Here is a 21,232-nt window from a genome sequence, read left to right as displayed (position 1 = left end):
GCTTGGTAGATCGGATTTTCAAAGGCATAATGAACAGTAGTAGAACTATTATCAACAGGATCCAGAGTGGGTGTGGATCTGCAATTTGTTACGTGAGTGTGTGTAAGAAAACATAGCTTTCTCGGAAGATGACAGGAAAGATAAAGAGCACAATATTTGAATGCAAAAAGTCCATTGATTTATTGAATATGAATATGCTTATGAAAATGACAAAACCCTTAACAAATTAGCTATTGTGCCCCGGGCATAGACACAATGCTTTAAGAAGTTCAACTATAAAAATTAAAAATTGCAACACTAAAACAGACAATAGCAATTACTCCTGACTAAAGGAAATCGGGATAGTGTCTTCAGCCTTCCAATTATTGAGTCCGTCACCAATTGTTGGGAAAATCCAGCTATCCAGATCGCAATCGCTATCAGCATCTTCTACAGCATTAATTTGATCTTTGACCATCCTTTCAGAGTTAAATCCCAGACCAGACTTGTCAGACTTGTATGGTACGTTGATCAGTTGACCCCAACCAGTACGACCACCATTTTCAACCACGGCTTGAGCGTCCTTCAGAGAAATCATGGCAGGAGGAGCACGGATAACCTTGGGCACACAGGAAGTCGGCTTAAGGACAGGACTGGCCGGAGGAATTACTTCAAATGACTGAGAAGGAGTCTCCAAGAATTCGCCATCCATCTCAACGTATCTGAAGGCCTGCACACTACTGACAATGTACTCTTCTTCTCCACACACGGTGACAATCTTACCCTCTATTGGATATCTCAGCTTTTGATGGAGAGATGAAGCTACAGCACTTGCCCCATGAATCCAAGGGCGTCCCAGCAAGCAGGAATAGGCAGGACGGATGTTCATCTCGTGAAAGGTAGTGTTGAAGATTTGAGGTCCTATCTTGATAGGGAGAACCACTTCACCGTGAACGACGCTTTTTGCACCGTCGTACGCACGCACCACAGTATCACTAGGTTTCAATTTGATGCTCTGACAGTCAAGCTTATCAAGTACAGCTTTCGGTAGCACATTCAAAGAAGAGCCATTATCGATCAACACATGAGCCAAGGTGATCCCCTTACACTCAATGGAGATGTGCAGAGCTTTGTTATGATTCTTTCCTGCTGGTGTCAGATCAGCATCGGAAAAGCCTAGGCCATTGTCAACAGTCAGGTTAGCAACATAGTTTTCGAACTGATCGACAGATGTCTCCTGAGGTACATGAGCGGTCTTCAAGAATTTGATCAATGCATTGGCATGAGATTCAGAAGATAACAGCAAGGATAACATCGAAATTTTAGACGGGGTATGCCCCAACTATTCTACCACATCAAAATCACTCTTACGGATGATTTTCAGCATTTCCTCTATTTCCTGCTTGGCAACATTTTCAGCAGTAACTTCGACCGGTGTCTTTGACTGAGGAGGGTTGACTGGTTCCTCGCCTCGAGTTTCAGGGGCGGGAGGTGAGATTTCTGGAGAGAAGATCCTTCCACTTCGAGTAACTTTACTAGTCCCAACAATGTCATTAGGATTAGCAGAATTACCAACTTGCTTTATGCCATGGATGTAAACATCACCTCCATAATTCCACGGAATGGCTTTGCTGGAGGAATACGATACTGGGCCAGGTGCAGTAATGATTAGGGGAGCTACCTTGGGCTCAGCAGTAATCTTCACAGGCGCTCTAGTAGCGGTAATCTTCACTGGAACTTTGGACCTAGCAATCACAGATATTTCTTCAGTAGGGTTTTCCACCTTAGGAACCTTTTCAAAGAGGATTGTGCGATCATCCATCAGCCGTTGAATACCATTCCTCAACTTCAAGCACTCGTTGGGTCGGAGTATACAGCGATCGCAATTTTCAGCACAACCTGGAAATAAACCAGCTTGCAATAAATTCTTCTTGATGATCAGGAGAGGAGATGTTAAATCAGCTACATTAGAAATGTGAGAATTGTCATCCGTAGCATTAACAGCCTTGTCATGATTAGGCATAGGTGCAGTGATGACGTTAGGAGTCTCCGGAGGCTCAAATTCAATTTCCCCAGCTTCGATCATATCCTGAACCCTATTCTTCAATGACCAGCAATCGTTTGTATCATGTCCGGGGCTATCAGAGTGATATGCACACCTGGCATTGGGATTATAACGGGAAGAGGCAGTGTTGGGTTTCGTAGGAGGATCTCTGAGGGTGATCAGATTTGCCTTTAGCATTCCCTGCAGTGCCTGTGCCAAGGTCATATTGATCCTGGTAAACTGCCTTCTTGGCTTGTCTTGTTTGGGCTGGAAGCTTTGAGATGGCGGTGCTGCAATCGTAACCGCTCCAATGGTATGGTCACGATTTTTCTTGTTATGACCCTTTTGACCGTACACAGCATTTGATTCATTCCTCCCCTGATAGAACCTTTTGGTGCTTGCAGGGGTAGCCGCCTGTATCTTTCCACTTCGGATGCCGATTTCAACACGCTCACCTGTCAATATAAGTTCAGTGAAACCTGATGAAGAACTTCCCAGTAGATGGCTGTAGAATGGGCCAGTCAGTGTGCCCATGAACATGTCCACTAATTCTCGGTCAGTCATAGGGGGTTTGACTCTGCCAGCCAAATCTCTCCATTTCTGAGCATATTCTTTGAAGCTTTCTTTGGATCCCATAGTCATATTCTGCAACTGTAGCCGAGTAGGCGCTAGTTCAGAGTTATACTGGTACTGTTTATAGAAAGTTGTTGCTAAATCAGTCCAGGTGCGGATGTCAGAGCTCTCGAGCTGATAATACCATTCCAATTGTGTGCCAGACAGACTCTCTTGGAAGAAATGGATCCATAGCTTCCTATCAGTGGTATGCGGCTGAATCTTTCTCACATAAGCTCTCAGATGCATCTGAGGACAGGACGCACCATTGTACTTAGTGAAAGTGGGGATCTTGAATTTGCGAGGAATGGTCACATCGGAGACCAGACCCAAACTTTCGAAATCCAGACCGGGCGCCTTCTGACCCTCCATGGCTAGCATACGTTCTTCCAGCAACTTGTACTTATCATCTCTTGGAGAGTACTGTTCGCCTTCATAATCTTCATCGTCATCCTCAGGGTTGGAGAAATCAACATTCTCCTCCTCTGAATCATTCTCCGTCTCCTCTTCTGGACCATTCGGAATTCCAAACTTGACTCCCGCGGCCTGTCTTTTAAGCCTTCTTCCCGTGTTGATGTAACTCACGGCTTTCTTGTCTTTCTTCTTTTCGAGCAAGAGAGCCTTCAGTTCTTCCTGCCCTTTAGATAAGCTCAGCATCATCTCCTGGAATTGAGCATTCTGAGCCTGGAGATCTTTGACAGTTTGTTCGAGAGCCATTTTTCTGTTTAGAAGGCAGACCGTGAGAACATTGATCTTTTAGGATACCTGTTATGCAATGTTATGTTATGCTATGCAATGTATGAAATGTTTTCAAGGACTTTTGGAATTTAACTTTGCGTAAACTACCAAAAAGAGAGGAACTTTTATTACTAATTTCTTAATCATTGCTCATTACAAGAAATAATAATAAAAATACAATGAAAGCTCAAGTCTCCCAGGGACGGCTTCTTTTCGGGCGAAGATATGCATTGAGTCTTCGTTCCTCATTAAGCTGGCTGGTGAGCTCGAGTACCTTCTTCCTTTCTGCACTGAACTGGGCTTCAAAAGTATCCTTTTCCTCTCTCAACTGGATCCAGGATCTCTTCAATTCTTCAACATCGGTAGGCATATCTGGATAAGGAATGATCTGAGGAGTACCTCCTTCAACTTCTGGTTCAACGATCAATGGTCCGACCGCAAGATATGGCATGACGAGTTCACGAGCTCTGGCGCGTACCCATCTGAGATAAGGCTCCATAGGAATAGAGTTTTTCTGTCCTAAAGTGCTTCTTTTCACCATGCCCCAGGCTCGTACAAACCTTTGACGGAGACCTTGAGACTCATTGTCATAGTCAAACACAGTGCCCTGGATAATTATTTCATGTGGACTATCTCTTCGAGCATAACCAAACTGGCGTAGGGCTAAAGCTAGGTTTTAAGTAATACCTCCTCTTATCCCCAGGAGTGGTACATTAGAGAATTCTCCACAACGGTCAATGAGGGTAACATTTCCTTCGAGATGAGGACACCAACGGATGTCTGAATGGGAGAGTGACATTATCCTTTGAGACCATTTCAGATTTTGCTCATTCTTCAAGACTGATTGAGGAAGGTGTGAAATAAACCACCTAGACAATAGAGGTATGCAGCACATGAGAGTCCCTTGCCTTTTCATAGTACGAGTGTGAAGGGAATGCAGAATGTCTCCGAGCAAGGTAGGCACAGGGTTATGAGTGAGAAATATCTTAATAGCATTCGTATCTACGAATTGGTCTGGGTTAGGAAATAGCACCAAACCATAGATTAGCAATGCTAGAACATCTTCGAAAGCATGGACATTCATATCCTTTAAGAATTCTCGGGCCTTATTTATCAGAAACTTGGCAAGTAAACCCTTAACTCCACTTCTTGTTACACAATTGGTTTCAATATCGGACTTTGTCATGTGTAAAGCCGCGGCAACTTCTTCAGACTTCGGAATCTTTTCTAAACCACTGAAAGGTGTTTGATCAAGGATAGGTATCCCGAGCATCCTGGAGAATTCTTCTAATGTGGGTACCAACTGATAATCTGGGAATGTGAAGCAATGATGTTTAGGATCGAAGAACTGGAATAGGACCCTCATCATATCCTCTTTGAAACCAGTGGTAACCAAATTGAGGAGAGAACCATGTTTCTGGATAAACTGAGCCCGATCAGGAAGTTCTGACACTAAATCCTTGAGTTGAGGAGAGATTTCCACAAGATTAATCCGGATAGTCTTCCTAGGAGCCATAGCCTTACAAAACAGAGCAAAGTTAAATCCCTAAGTCCTTGAAATGATGTTATGATGTTATGATGTTATGATGTTATGATGTTAAGTAAGTAACACGCACAAGCAAGTCACACAACAATCATTCCTAAGTTTTGAGGCTTGCATGAGTTCCATAGGTAAGTACCCTCCCCACTGAAGTTTGGTTGGTTCAACCTGTCCTAGAATAGTAACCGGGTTCTAGAAGGATCTCAAATCATCGACCTTTCTTTAAGTCCACTTCAGTGCAACACCAAGTGGTTGACCAAAGCTTCCCTAAAGTCCAATCTCAAAGAGTGTAGTATCGAGTATCAACCAACCCCAGTCGGAACCGAAGTCAGTTATCTCACTACTTTCTAATGGCTAGGATGAGTCAATTAGGGTTCTAAAGGTCTGGTTAATGCTTTGATGACACCACGCGAATGCCAAATTTTTCCTCAAGTAAACATGAGGAACATCAGGACATCCAAAGTGTCACATTAACCGTAGCCATCATTTTAACCATTCCGGTATACGCCGGATAGTCGCGATGATCTATTGCTACTCACCTAAGGTACACTAGATCCGGGTGTAGGATCTTTCACTCAAGCATAAAATACCCAAGCAATCCCTTAAAAGTAAATCAGACAATTTAAATAAGTGATCTTGTTTTTAAGGTAACCTCTCTTTAATAGGCTCCCCAGCAGAGTCGCCAGTTCTGTCATACAGTGAACTGACTTTGGGGTGTTTTGCTTTTAATCGCAATGTCGCGGATAGCAAGAGTCGCCACCGACTTTTCTTTTATCCAATAAGGAAAGGTGGAAAAGAACAGGAAAGACCTTAATAGATTTTGGGTTCGGGAGGTACATTATACAAAGGGAAGGTATTAGCACCCTTTGTATCCATGGTTATCCATGGGCTCTTAATTGCTGGATCACTTATATTTTGTCTGAAAAAGTGTTCGTGAATTGCTTAAAAAAGGTTTTGAAAAGAGAGTTTAACTTTGTAATGATTCTCGTATGAATGTATACAAAGTATTTATCTCATTTGATTTTGAAAACGATTTAGAAAAATATAACTTGGTAATGATTCTAGTATGAATGTATACCAAGTGGTGATTTTCTAGGATTTGCAAAGTGTGAGGGATGGAAAATGTGTTAGGTTATGATCCAGCAATTGAGAGTTATACCTTCCTAGGGTCTTTATGGGCATTTCCAGTCCTTATGAGGGTAAAACTGTCCTTACTATTGAGAAGTAAGTAATTTTAGCCTTTGGATGTAAAAGGGTCATCGTAGGGTCGTCGATTGGTCATTGAAGGCAACAGTTGTAAGGATACCTTAGCATTCGAAGGGACGATCATCATTTAACCGTAGGCTACACCGAAGGGTCATCGAGGGACGAAAATCATATATTCGAGGCAACATCCGAGGGACTATGATTTATTTTATGATGATTTAATCGAAGGGTCTTTGCTAAGTGTATCCCTACATTCGCGGGACATGACCGTTATACCGTAGGGCAACGAAGAGAGGTCCAAGATCACATATTCAAAGGCCGTATTTTACAATCAATTAGGTAATTAGGAGGAACCCCCACATTAAAATTAATACATTAAGATCAATTAAGCAATTTAGGGGGGATCTTTGCCATAAAATTAATACATTAAAATCAATTGAGTAATTCAGGGTGAATCTCCACAAGGGTATCCCACAAATAAAATGGAAGACCTAAACAGCAATCTTTTCCTGGGGTGTGTGAGCCTTTGCAACATTCAGCAAACGGGTTAGAATACCAAATCAGGGTGCAATCGAGGATTACACCGCAAAACGAACACAGCAGTATGCATGTCAGGCAAACAACGCAGAATTAACATAGAATAGATCAGATAAGCATAGGACATAACAACCAAAATATTAGCGACTGTCACGTTCGCCTCTGCCTCGCCTAGCGAAGGCCTAGCGAATATTCGCTACATGCTCGCTTAGCGATGTGCTAGCGAGCGGCTGCAGGTTTTGAATTTCAGAACAGTATAATCTCAGCATGCTGCAAGCCTTATAGTATTCAATTACAGAAATAATATGGTCAAACATTCAGGATAGGCAGGCATACTTAAACTCACATGCAAAATCTAACTACATATCCAAAAATTCGATTATGATGCATTATGTATTTAGAGATTACAACTTGGAAGCATAAAACAATAGTGATGCGCAAACCTGTTGCAGCTGAATTGTAACACTGAACTGGCAGATCGCTTTTGGTATCGGGTTGAGTTGGACGGCGGTAACTTCGGTGCGGATGAGCGGCCGTCAGGGTTTCTTTACTTCGACCTCTCTGGACTAGTCTTTAGGGTTTCTATGCTAGGGTTTCCGTCCGTCGTCGTCTGTTTTTCGTCCTCCCCTTTTCTGACTGAAGCTTGGCTATTTATAATGCTCTTGTTGTGACCTAATGGGCTCAGAATGAAGCTCAAAAATTCTGATGTTCGCAAGCTTCGCTAGGCGAGCGTGTAGCGAAGGTTCGCTAGGCGAGCGTGTAGCGAAGGTTCGCTAGGCGAAGGAATTGCTCGCCTAGCGAGCAGGCCAGTTTGGGCCATTTTCTGGACTGGGCCTGTTGTGAGCTGGGCTTTTGTTCCTTTAAGGTCAGTGTCTTGCATAACAAGTTGGAGTGCTTCGAGAAATGTTTTGCAAGATTAATGGGCAAATTTTGGGGTATGACAGCTTTAATCAAGATACACAGCACTCACGCTTAAAAGCTTAGAGTGACACAACACTTACAACTCAATGAACACCCTATACCAATGCAATCATCTACGTGATAATACAAGACTCACAAAAATACAACAGTGAAGTATGATGGACACACTAAATCTTCACGCCTCAAAATCCCCAGTTCTGAATGAAGGAATGACTTCCTTTTATATTGCAGTACTTGGGCCTTGTACTTGTATTCTCCTGAATTTAAGGACACGCGAGTTCCCCTAAATTCCATATCTAGGTTACTAACAAATAGGCTATTTGTTAGGTTCATTAAATGTAGCTTGGTTGTTGATTTCCTGGATTTTCTCTCAGCTGTTGAATCCCTGAAGAATAGCCTGAGAAAAAGCTAAAACAGAAAAACTAAACAACCTACAATCTAGCATATGCTGTCAGGAATGAATGTCACAACATTCAGCTTGACGTCAAGGTCCATATGCTAAGTCTGTTTTTCCTGAAAACAGACTGTACAAATTTGCTGAACTGTACAGGACCAATCTGTCCATTCTACAGTAACAACTTACATTAATAAATGTCAAAGCATCCAATTTGACATTTACACATTTAGCCTTAAGTCAGTTCTGTTATCCTCTTGAAGAACAGACTGATAAACATACTGAAGTGTAGCAGAACACCACTCTGTCTATTGTTCAGTATATGCTGTCAATGATGAATGTCATAACATCCAGTTTGACATTCAGACAGTAGGCCTTATGCCAGATCTGGTATTTCCTTGATAACCAGACTGAAAATAAATACTGAGTTCTAACAGAACACCAACTGTTCTATTCCTCAGTATCTGCTGACAGGGATGAATGTCACCACATCCAATATGACATTCAATAAATCATGTATTAGCTAATCCTGCAGTAAACTACTCAAATGTGTCATGACATCAGTCAAGACATCAGAGTACAGCTAGATATTCTAACCTACAATGCAGTCACACAAACACCTTCACAGCATGTCATGACATCAGTCAAGACATTAGAATCCAGCTAGTGTTTTACCATACAATGCAGCCAATTAAACACCTACAAAAACAATAACACATAATTATATAAACATAATAATTTGCTAACTGATCATACAAGTCAGTACAAACATTGTCACAATAGACACATAATCATAATTCAAATAATTAAACAAGTACTACCATGAGGTAGCTCTGCACATTAGCTTTCTAATCCTATGAACAACATCTCATTTGGACTTACATACAGAAAGTTACGACCAAAATCATCGGACAATACAACAAAATCAAAAACAATTTTTTCATAATTTGGCCTAAGACAATCGATTGTCATAGGGTGACAATAGATTGTCACCAAATATGATTCACTACTGACTTTTGCAAAAATCATTTTTCTAGGAAAAACAATTGATTAATCCCTCCTTCAATCGATTGTCCTCATTATTTTTTTCAAAATTTTCACTAGTGCAATCGATTATCATATGGTGACAATTGATTGTCACTGCACATTTTTCCAAGAAAAAAAACTAGTTTTCATTATACATTCATCATCCCTCTCATTCCGAAACCTTCATACATGACTCCAACTAATTTTTCCCAAAATCAGTTAATCCAAACAAGAATTTAACAGTGAATCATGTTATCACAATCATCAACATATAGAACACTTATTTCATCATAATCCATAATAATTTCATCACAATTCATAGCAATTTCATCAGCAAATTCGACAACAAATTTCATCAATTCATGAATAAAACTCGATCTTTCATACCTTCATCAATGGCCGAACCTCATACATACATACTCATGTTAATTCAAACATAGATTCGAACATAGCAACATATATAAACACAAGACCAACCAACAAATTTCCATAATTTCATCATACAACAATTCATTAAAAGAAACCTAGGAACCCTAATGAAAGTAAGGACCTCTCTTCTCTACCCTATCATGCAATACACACATATTGACTGCCTTTTCTCCCTCCTTACCTTAGATTTCCTGCAATGATGATAAATTAAACAACTCCTATGGATTCTTCTTCCCAATCCTAGTTCTCCTTCCCAAAAGCCTTGTTCTTCTTGCCTCTCTTTTTTTTACGTACTTTCAGATTCTCTAAAACCTATCTTCTCTCCTAACTTTTAGAATATATAGTAACCTCATTACTTTTCCCTAATTATTATCATTGCCCAAATTAACTCTAACTTCTTTCCTCTTACCACAAACTTTCATCATTTATCACAAATGACCCAAAACTCCTATTTCACAAATTTTCTCATTTTATTAATAATAATAATTAAAATTCCAATTATTCTAATTATTTTCTAATTTATTCTACCTTCTCACCATACTCTACTATTACTACCACACCCAACAACATATAATCATATAATTTATTTTAAATCACACCAACATAAAATAATTAAATAAAATGAATCCCAATAATTCAATTAAATAATTTAATCGAATTTGGGGTGTTACACTCACCGTACAATGTGAAACATATATCATTCACCAGGATGCAGCCAAGAGAAAGTATGTACGACTTTGTCAAGAGCATGTGCATCAGTATGAATGAAAGTAGTAGGTGTTTCATCATGAGTCGGAGATGCACGACTCTGAGAAGATGATCCCTTAACAACACACATAATTCTCTAACTGTGGGTCGTGAGTGTCTAGCTTTCTCTTTGCACACTGAAGCATGTTGGGCCACTCGACCATGTATGTATCTATGTTATTGGTCAGCCATTTTTTCTATAACCAAACAAGAAAAAACATATCATAATCAAAGAAGCGGAAATACTGTATTATCAAACATAATTAAAAAACAAAAATGACAAACAGATAAATTCGGATTTCGTTATCCATATAAAGGGTCAATTATTCAAAATCCAGACTTAACACACCAGATGGGAACTCATTCATGCACGTACCCTAACCCCCAAATATCTCAAATTCATACCAAATCTTATTAGGACCAAATAAAGCGTACATTTCTATTGGATGTATCCTAATGTAGCATAATTATAGCCTATTAAGCAAATGCATGCATCACAAATAAAAAAATTAAGGATATGAGAAAGTTACCAACCATGAAAGATGAAAGCGTTTAGCTTGAATGGAAAGGAGTAGAAGTTGATAAAGATGCTAGGATTGAACAAACATGAGTAGAACTTAAAGAGAAAGATTAAAACAATGTTGAAACATGAATAGACACTAGTGAGAGCTCTGTTCTACACTGGTTTGTTTGGTTTCAAATGTAAGGGGAGAAAGAGGGGAAAATGGGGCGTAATTACTTATATGAATGCGTCTAGATTTCAATATCCGTAAGTTAAATCTGGATTTTGAAATTCAGACATATTTTTAACTTTGATTTGACGGTGGTTCTAAGGTTGGATTTGTTCTGGTGCATCTGGATTTCCACATATATACACTTTTATACTTGTATTTGGCATATATTTTGTGTGCATCCGAATTCCAAAATCCAACTTTTAAGAATATTTTCGAAATTTTCCCATGAACAATTTCCTAAATATATGATCTCTTATCAAATATAAGGAAAAATGTCTATAACTAATATATATATATATATATATATATATATATATATATATATATATATATATATATATATATATATATATATATATATATATATATATATATATATATATATGTTATAATTTAATAAATTATGAACATTTATAAAATATGATAGTTTTTCACCTTCATTCATTCACTAACCAAAAAGTTAAAAATTATGAAATTAACTTTAATATCGGTTTAATTTTTTTTATCAACACAACTTTAATCTCCTAGAAGCTATAAGTGTTCAAAGAGATGAGCTTAATTTCACATGTGTTTGGACTTTAGAGAAATGCGTGCTTTGAATTTGAATATCGTGTGAAAGTGTGAATAAATTGTATGTTCAATCTGATTATATATTTTAATTATATTTTTAAGAATATTTTGGCAATTTCATTTCTCATATTTATGGTGTGGATCACACCTCTGAAAATTAAAAATATCCTCATGTGATTTTGGAGATGCATATATGAATGCACCAAATCTCATTTTTGTCAAAATTTTGTCCGGAGATGCATATGCGGAGATTTTTGGAGTGAATTTGCATATGCATCTCCAAAAAGACTCCTGAAGTCATTTAAACAACGCTTTCATTAAGATGATTTATCATTTAACCATTCAGTAATATTTTCAGAGATGGATCTCCGAAAATCTCAAGCAGGAAATTGAAATATGACCACCTTGCATGATCATCTCTCTCTCTCCCACTCTATAACCCAAAACCCTTAAAAAATCATTTTCAATCAACTTTTCAACTCCAAATCATCATTCTTGTATTCTATCACATCAAAGGGAGCAAAAGAAGCTACAATTTAAGGTAAAGTTCATTTGTAAACGATGTAATCTTGATACGATTTAATACATAAGTAATATATATTCAGAATCACCACTACCCCAAAAATGAAATCGCCTCATTCCTCACCATACCGAGCATACAATACCCTATACCAAAGACTTCTAGTCTCATTTAGAATCCTTCAACATCATTTATCAAGTAAGGCTAAGTTAAACTCCTTCAATCTCCTAACCCCCAGACCTCCATTTTCTTTTTCCAAACAAATAATATCTAATTTAATATAGAAAAAATTTCTCACTTCCTCACTCTCTCCCTAGAAAAATGCATTAAAAATAGACTCAAGAGAACTCATGATACCTGAGGGCATATTGAAGAAGGAAATAACATAGACCGGAATGGAAGACATGACAGACTTAATAAGAATCATATGACCCCCCATAGAGAGAAAGCGACTCTTCCACCCTGACAATCTTCTTTTGATACGATCAATCAGAGGATATAAAAAATTAAGCTTCCTAGAATCTCCATCAATTGGCAGTCCTAAATACAAAAAAGTTAGGCAGCCGTGCTTATAATTCATAACCATTGTTGCCTCATGCAACCAAGATTCAGAGACGTTGACCATAAACAACATGCTTTTATGAAAGTTAAATTTTAATCCCAATATAACTTCAAAAAGAATCAACGCCCCACTCAAAGCTCAGATATTTGCCTAACTTTTAACACCCACCAATAGTATATCATCAACAATTTGTAAATGAGAAATATTAACAACATTTTACGCCCCAACCCTGTAACACCCGAGTTTTTTAATTGTTATTTTATGTGTTTATTCGTGATTTAATTTAATTTTAATTTAATTATTATGTGTGATGATTGAATTAATATGGGTGTTAGGGGTGTGTGACCTTGGAGTGGGAGTGTGGAGAGTGATTAGATATTGGTAAAGGAGGGCTAGAATTATTAGAGTCTATTTTAATAATTAAATAATAGAATTTTAATTGAATTATTTAATTAAGACGATAAAAATAGAAGGTTTGAGGTCAAAGTGTGAATTAGGAAGAATAAAGGGGAGGAAGGATAGAGGATGTTAGTAAGTGAGATGTGAGTTTGTATTTTCAATTAGATTAGCCCTAATGATATAAATTACGAACATAACCTAAGCTTAGGAGTTTTTTATCACTACATGGAAGCTGAATTGGAAAAGAGGCTAGAGGCAAAGGGAGAACTTGGAGCTTTGGGGTTAGAGGAGGGCATTCAAACCAGTTCAAATTCAAATTGCTTGCTAGGAATTTAGGTAATGGGAGGAGAATGGATTCAACAATGAGTATATACTTAAGGGGTAGAGTTGAGGAGTCCTTAACCTCCAATAGGTTTGTATGATTATGCATGTTTGGTTGTGTTTGTATGTAAATTTGAAATTTGATAATCAATTGGTGTTATAGTCTATTTCTCATGATGGAATTCATGTACATGTGTGTATGAGATTTTTTATTTTAATGTCTTAATATGTTTTCACCATTGTTAGGTTGTTAGGTTTTGGATTCATGATAAAAGTGGGGAATGATGACTATGCTTGGTAATTGATAAATATAGGTTGTGTGATGTTAATATATTAATTCTCTGTTATTTTTTGATTGATTTGAGTACCTAGAATGGAAAATTGGAGTTCCAATGTGAACTCCATAACAGAAAACACAATTTTGCATTATGCGGGCCGATGGTGGACGCCATGGTCATGGCAGGTAACCCGTCATGAGCCTTAAATAGGCGTAAATACAGTTTTGGTCATAACTTGAGTTTCAGAACTTGGATTGAAGTGCGGTTTGAAGCGTTGGAAAGCTAACACACAAAGCTACATCATGGTAGTTCCTTGTGAGATTAATTGTCATGTTTGAATAATGTGTGAGTATATGTCATGTTGAATGGTTATAAGTTGTGATAAGTATATGTTGTTGTATGAGTATGATGATTGATGGTTTATGCATAATCTTGAGATGTGGAATTGTTATGTTAATCGTGTTAAATGGGTGAATTAACATGTAGTAATTGATGTATGGTCTACTTGGTTAATATTTGGACAAAATAAGGATGTTAGAGTCAATAATCAGAGTTATGGATTGAACTCCATTGAAAAAGACGAATTCTGCTATCTGCAGGTCGATGGAGGGCGCCATCATCTTGGAGACCAGGTCTCCATGGGTTTTGGTGCGTGGAATTGAGTTCTGATTCTGGTTTTTTTAGGGGTATGATGAATCAAGGTGTTGTATAATACTGTTTGGTTCTATGATTAATTATTAGAAGTGCTTCATTAATTTTAACATGATTTTAATCGAAACTATGAAGTATGTGATGGATATTGGATATGTCCACAATCAATGATCATATTGTGTTACTTGCTGTGAATTATGATGATGATATATTATTGTATGAGCATGCTTTATGTTGTTGAAGGATGAGTATGTTACTGTGGGATGATAGTTCGGGAGGGGAACTATTATCGTTGAGTCAATGCATGTTTTGTTTATTGTCGGGAGGTGAATTTAAACATTATGTAGTTATGGCATTGACGTGTTGTGACATGCATTCATATGTTGTTATTATTGAGAAAATATGCAAGTTGCAATCTGAGCAAGGTGGATTTGTGACTTGTCCCGAATCCGAGCAGGGTGGATTTGGGGTTTGAGCAGGGTGAACCAATTGATGATGATTTGGTGCCACATGCATATGAGTCTAGTTGAGGTTGTGAGTCTCATTGCATAATTTTACATGATGAGTATGTGATTATTTTGTATGCTGATTGGATATGAGAATGATGTTGTGTGATTTTCGTTGAATGTGTAGATGTTTGAATTCTACCTTGTAGTTCATACCATTAGTTTATTGATGTGAATTCTCACCCTCTTTGCTTTGATGTTGTCCATCATGGGCATCTTGCAGATACTCAAGAGTATAGTTGCTGCTATGAGTGGGAAATAGCTCTTGGAGTTATTTTCGGTAGTTTTTGTTTTATTAATAGTCGTCATGCTCTGATTCTGTAACACTGGGGGCGAACGATGTTTTCGTTTATTATGTTTGATGTTGATGTGCTTATGTGGTTGAAGTTTATTAACTATTATGTCGCAGTGTTTTAAGTTGGATATTAAATTATCTTTTTGAAACCATTTTGTGAAGGCTAAGTCCTTATATGATGCAAATTGAAGTTAATATGTTTTATTATCGTGTTTAATATGATTCCGCTGTAATTATACCCTAAGTGAAGGTAAGCATGTGATGGCATGTGTTATGTGTTGTTTAATTTTTGCTGCGTATTTTCAAAATGTATATGCTTTGTTGAAGAGTTATTGTTGGTGACATCTTAAATTATCGAGTAATCCTTTATTTATATGTTTTGGGGCTTAGAGTGTTACATAGTGGGATCAGAGCACGTCGGTCTGCTCGGCCAAATTTTGTAATTGATCATAGAAATTGCTCACAGGGGAGTGGGATCATGTCTGGTCCGAGCAATCCAATCCATGGATACATATCAGATGATTGTTTGTTAGATATGAGGTAAACATTGTTAAATTTTCTTGCTTGAAATGTGTTAACATATAAATTGATTCGTTAATGTATTTTGTATTCGTTGATGTCTTTTGTATTCGTTGATATGCTGCAATGAAACACAGATAGATTAAGTTGTATTTGTTTGCAGACATTCACCTAACTAATGACATATAACTTACTGCAATAATTTCAGAATTTGAACGTTTGTTTTATATTCATAATTTTGTCATATAGATGTAGATCTGGTATATTGATTCTTAATATTACTATTATCGATTTTTCAGTGGCGAAACAACTATAGTGATATTACTATTATAGATTTTCCTTTTTCGTGTTCAATTTTGTTTTGTTTTTTATTTTATTTAAAAAAAATTGATGTTATATTCGTGATGTATTTTGTGGTTATCGAGGGTGGAGGAATGTTACAGGATAGTGGTTTATATGTTGTTTAAAGCAAATGACCTTAAGTGTTCCTTATGTTTATGCATCGTATTCCAATGAAGATAGACAATACGCACCTTGGTAAATGAAAATGTTTTTTGATAGGTGGAAAGGGTGACATTTGGTTCACCATTTTATATTAAGGGTAATGCTAACTTGTGCCCCAATGACACATGTTAAGAAACCCACCAATAGAAAATTTGTTTTGGAAAAATAAATAAAATTATTAATGATAAGTTTCTAATAAATTCAATACACATTTTCCAAGAATTTATTTTTATATTCATCTCTTAACTTGTGTCTTTGGGGCACAAGTTAGCGTTACCCTTATATTAAAGATGCAATTGTATTAATTGAGTAGTAATAGTGATTAACAATGATAAATTATAATTAAAGGTATACCATTATATTAATTTTAATTTTAATAATAAAATAAATTTGGTGGATATTTCTTTAATAAACAGAATAAATTTGTGAAAATAATATTATGATGTCTTAAAAAAAATGATTATTAATTTCTAAAAAAAGAAAATCTACTTTTAATTACCCGGTGACTGATATAATCTGAGGAAACAGCGAGCCGTCGTTTCAGCCACCGGAAAACCGAGAAACAAATCATTTCGACGAAATGGCGAAAAAGCGAGATCATCAACGACCAGCCCCAAGTCCCGATCGCCGAGAAAACCAAATTAAGTCATCTTCACGACGGGAGAAAAGAACTGAGGCACACTCGCCTTCCGGTGCCATCAAAGTCGCCGCCTTCTTCATCGTGTCGTCGGTGATTGCCATCGCCGTTTACTGGTTGAGGCAATCTTCTCTCTTGCAACATAACAGATCGTATGTATATCAACGAGGCCTTGTTACTACCGATACCAATTTCCAAGACATACTCACCGTAAGCATCGCCATACTCTGAATCTGATTCTATCATAAACTGTTTGAATTTTTTGCTTCAAAAGCAATGTTTACAGTATAATTGAGAATTCGAGTTTTGATTGTTGTAATCCTGTTACTGATGTTATAAATTTACAATGGTTTTAGGAGAATACGAATGTATCAGAAAATACATCTATTCGACATTATACTTACCCTGTGCTTGGCTACATTACTCCCTGGTATGCATTTTTTATTGTTATTGTACCTTCGGTTTAGTATTTTTCTTGGATGAAGCTTGAACTTGGTAATTGACATGCAATAGTTTCTGCAAAACAAGGAATCAATTTTTGTTCATATAGTGTGATCTTTTATTATTATTTTAAAATTCAGAACTTATGAGTGTTTAAGCGTTTGATTTTATAGGAAGTCATGTCTTAACTTAGTTTATCATGTTATGATAATATGAAGGAAAGAACACTAATTTGTTGTACATGATAACTATAATGACAATTGACTTCATGTCATCTGCATTCTACACTGTGATCTGTATCCTTACTCCTGAGTTTTTCATTTTGTATTACTTTATGTTAGTACTTCTTAGTGAAAATTCAATTCTATTATATATTATTCTTTTTGCATTACATGTCAATACTCCTGTTATAGCTTTGTATCTACAATTCATATACACCTTCGGAAATTTTAATCGTGGCAGGAATTCTCTAGGTTATGAAATGGCGAAAAGGTTCAACTCTAAGTTTACACATTTATCACCTGTCTGGTATGATTTAAAGAGGTATGCACTTCAGTCCTTAGTGACCTATATTATTGAAGAAACAGAGGGATGTGGGAGCTGAAATTTATCACATTCCTAGCTCGCTTCGTTTCACTTCATAAAAGCTTTCAAATGTATTTTGCAAGCATCCAAAATTCATATATTTAGATTCTAGCTTTCTGAAGTTTTACTTGTTATTTAGCCTTCTTTTTTGTGACATGTCATGGCCTGGGATGCTTATTCTGAAATTCTAGTATACACTCATCGATAAAACATGGGTGTTGTTATCTAGCTAGTTGTTATTATATGGCTTTATCACCTTGCTTCATCAGTTGCTATTGCCAGCCAACAGTCTAGCTTAGTTCTAGAGGGGAGACATAATGCTGACAGAGGATGGATCTCGGAGCTTAAAAAGGCAGGAGAAGCTTTGGTACAACGAATAAGTTCTGAACTTTTTAACTTATTTTCGTTTCATCAATGACAAAATAAACACCTCTTTTGCCCACAAATCCTTTACTCTTTACACATATTATATATTAATTTTGAAAGCTATGTTATGTACTCAATGACATTCTTAATTTTAGATTTGTAACCTAGAAAGTAGAGCTAAATTGGAGAGTTGTTATGGGGTTTGCTAATAGGAGTTACATTGGGTTAGTGGGTGGTAGAGATGTAATATAAAGCAATTCCATAATTAAAACTTTACTTCTTAGAATGAAAAGAGGAGAGTAGCTCTGGCATATCCGGGATGTATTTTCTCTCTCCAATATGTGAATTTAAATTTGAATTAAATTATACTCTTTTAACTGTAACTTCTGTAAGTCTGTAACTGTTTAAGTAGCAGGGATGTGTGGGAATTTGTGACTTAAATTATTCCTAAATTTCTTGCCTATTTTAACCCCCGTCCTAAGTAGAAGCATTCAGATCAGTCTGTTGTGGGCCTTGAACTAGCTAACAATGTTGCATTCCCAATGGCTGACATTGTATGATATCATTAACATGTCCGACCTGAGATTTGTTTAATTACATTGTCCTAGTAGGCTAGTACTATTCTTATGTTTTTCCTTAGATCTTGCCTTAGTGAACCATCAATGATTTTTTCTATTGCATGTAGGTCTTGCCTAGAGTTGTTCTGGAAGCATCACCAGAAGAGCTATTGAGAAAGAAGAAACTAAGGAACAAAGCCATTGACCTTATTGTGACAGAATGCAAGTAAGCTTTTGATTATATCATGATAAATCTTTAAGGAGGTGGTTTTGTTTTATGGGAGCAAAGGAGTTATTTCTTGTGCTAGAAAAATATCCAGCATTTGCTTATCTGATCTTCTCGTGGTCACTGATTTAGCTATTCCGTGTTTGTTTATCATTTGCTGCAAGAATGAATGTATGAATAGTCTCTTGGTGTCATCTGTAATGGTATACTACAATAAACACATTATGATGTAGTTCTAAAAAGGGGAAGTTTGTATGTTAAGACTATTGAAAAGTAATCATCGCCTCGGTAAATATATTTCTAGTTAGGAACTAGTAAACTAACCTTTCAATTGTTTAACTACAATAAGTTGATCACAAGCAGTTAATAATATTAAGTAACCACTGATTTATTTAATTAACCTCTTGAATGACTTATCCTTCTTAAACCCAAATGTATTTGCCAATAAGTTCTCTGTCATTTTCCCATCATTTATTTTACCTTACCATGGGTTTTTGTGTAATAATACTTCATTTACCTAGCTAATTTCCATATAGTCGAGAAGTTCTTCCACTTTAATTAACCCATTACGTATTGGATGGAAGTCAGAATTTGTTTATGGAAGCAAATATTCATATAACAAGATTTTCATTTCCTGATACATTGGCGCTGTTTGTTGTGAATTTGTGATATGGTTTTCTTTTTGTGTGAACGTGCTTCTTCTGTAGGGAAATGGGATATGATGGTGTTGTCTTAGAATCTTGGTCAAGGTGGGCAGCTTATGGTATCTTGCATGATCCAATCATGCGAAGTTTGGTGAGTATTTGTTCTGTTCTGTTTAATGTTCAGATACTTTTTATACAACAAACATATAATATGGAACTCTTCCTGTTATTCACGGACTAAATTGTTTTCTTCATTCTGTCGATTTTTCTAGTTTAGAAAGTCTGGGAAGTGATTAAATATTTATATTACAATTGTTTATTCTTTTAAGTTTAGGGATGCCCGAGGGATATGTCCAAGGTGATGTTCCTGTATGGAATGTGGAACACTTACTGCTGTTACAATTTGAAGAACTCTATTATGATTTTCTCACCTTCATGTATTTACACACTAAAGCAGTTGACATGGTCTTTATTTTTTTACAAGCGCAGGCTTTGCAGTTTGTAAAACAGCTTGGAGATGCACTGCATTCTATAATGTCAGAAAAAGTTAGTGGACAGAAGTTGCAGTTGGTCTATGTTATAGGTCCACCATCTTCTGAGAAGCTGCAACCACATGACTTTGGTCCAAAAGATCTCGAAACTTTAAGTAAAGATGTCGATGGATTCTCGTTAATGACATATGACTTCTCTAATCCTCACAAACCTGGTCCTAATGCACCTTTAGAATGGATTCAAATTATTCTACGGATACTTCTTGGTGCCTCTGCCAATAGAGCCCAAAACATTGCCCCCAAGATATTTCTCGGCATCAACTTCTATGGAAATGATTTCTCCCTTTCAAAGGGTAATTCGACCAAAGACTTTCTTTCGTTTTTTCTGTGGCTTATCATGTAACAGCATTTTTATGTTACATATTGGTGAAATTTGAAAGTGCAGATTCCAGTGGTGGAGCTATTATTGGGAGAGATTACCTAGCACTTTTGGAGAAGCACAGACCTGCTCTGGAGTGGGATAAGAACAGTGGGGAACATCTTTTCTTTTACACTGCTGACAAGGATATCAAACATGTTGTATTCTATCCATCTTTAAAGTCAATTTCCTTGCGGTTAGAGGAAGCCCGTTCATGGGGATGTGGCATCTCCATATGGGAAATCGGTCAAGGTTTGGATTATTTTTTTGACCTTCTGTGAAAGACTGAAAGTGTGCTTCTCTTTTTGTCTCGTGTTAATGTTTACTCATTCCTGTACTCACCCTGTATTCGCAATTGAAATGGATTTTTGTCGAAATGAGAATTTTATTTTAGGAACACTTGTTTGTGAGGTCAAAAGGAACTAAAAGAGAAAAGTCTATAGGAACACTTGTAGACTGTGAGACCTTGTCTGGCCTACACAATCTCAAATTTTCTCAGAGTCAAAATCTACAAAATTAGAATTAGAACTTTCAGCATCACAATCCTCAGGATGATGAACTTATTTCTCAAAATCAATTTTCTTCCTGTGACTAGGATACTTTACTGTCTACGGTTCCATATCTGAATTCTTCTTAAAAGAGTAATAATCTTCCAATTACAATAACTACAAGCTCCATAAGGCGGGCAAATTATGTTCCAAAATATTAACATTCTATGGATGATTTCTTAATTTGACACAAATTCCCATACTTTTTAGCAAAGAAGTTATTATTACATAAAAAAAAAGAAAAAAGAACTGGGTCAGATCATTGTTTCATTCAATTCCATATTTTC

The 21,232-nt window shown here is 36.8% G+C and overlaps 1 protein-coding gene across 1 annotated transcript; it reads left to right on the top strand.

The window, feature by feature from the left end:
• Positions 1-16,492: 16,492 nt before the first annotated feature.
• LOC127119920 (uncharacterized) lies at positions 16,493-20,796 on the top strand. Its single transcript, XM_051050285.1, has 8 exons — positions 16,493-16,879; positions 17,026-17,099; positions 17,573-17,653; positions 17,978-18,062; positions 18,747-18,844; positions 19,552-19,639; positions 19,978-20,332; positions 20,425-20,796. Exons 1-8 carry the CDS (start codon positions 16,613-16,615, stop codon positions 20,676-20,678), a joined length of 1,302 nt encoding a protein of 433 aa, XP_050906242.1. The 5' UTR covers positions 16,493-16,612; the 3' UTR covers positions 20,679-20,796.
• The last annotated feature ends 436 nt before the right edge of the window (positions 20,797-21,232 follow it).

The sequence above is a fragment of the Lathyrus oleraceus genome, chromosome 2 (assembly GCF_024323335.1).
Source record: "Lathyrus oleraceus cultivar Zhongwan6 chromosome 2, CAAS_Psat_ZW6_1.0, whole genome shotgun sequence".
In the NCBI taxonomy this organism is placed as follows: Eukaryota; Viridiplantae; Streptophyta; class Magnoliopsida; order Fabales; family Fabaceae; genus Lathyrus; species Lathyrus oleraceus.
The sequence above is the reverse complement of the archived record's forward strand: the minus strand, read 5'-3'. Positions and strand labels throughout refer to the sequence as shown.

Bases quoted from the DNA above. Each gene is read 5' to 3' on its own strand.
- LOC127119920 (XM_051050285.1), top strand. From the start codon at position 16,613: ATGGCGAAAAAGCGAGATCATCAACGACCAGCCCCAAGTCCCGATCGC. The intron at 18,845-19,551 runs GTAAGCTTTTGA...CTTCTTCTGTAG, and splicing joins CTTATTGTGACAGAATGCAA to GGAAATGGGATATGATGGTG. The intron at 19,640-19,977 runs GTGAGTATTTGT...TTACAAGCGCAG, and splicing joins ATCCAATCATGCGAAGTTTG to GCTTTGCAGTTTGTAAAACA.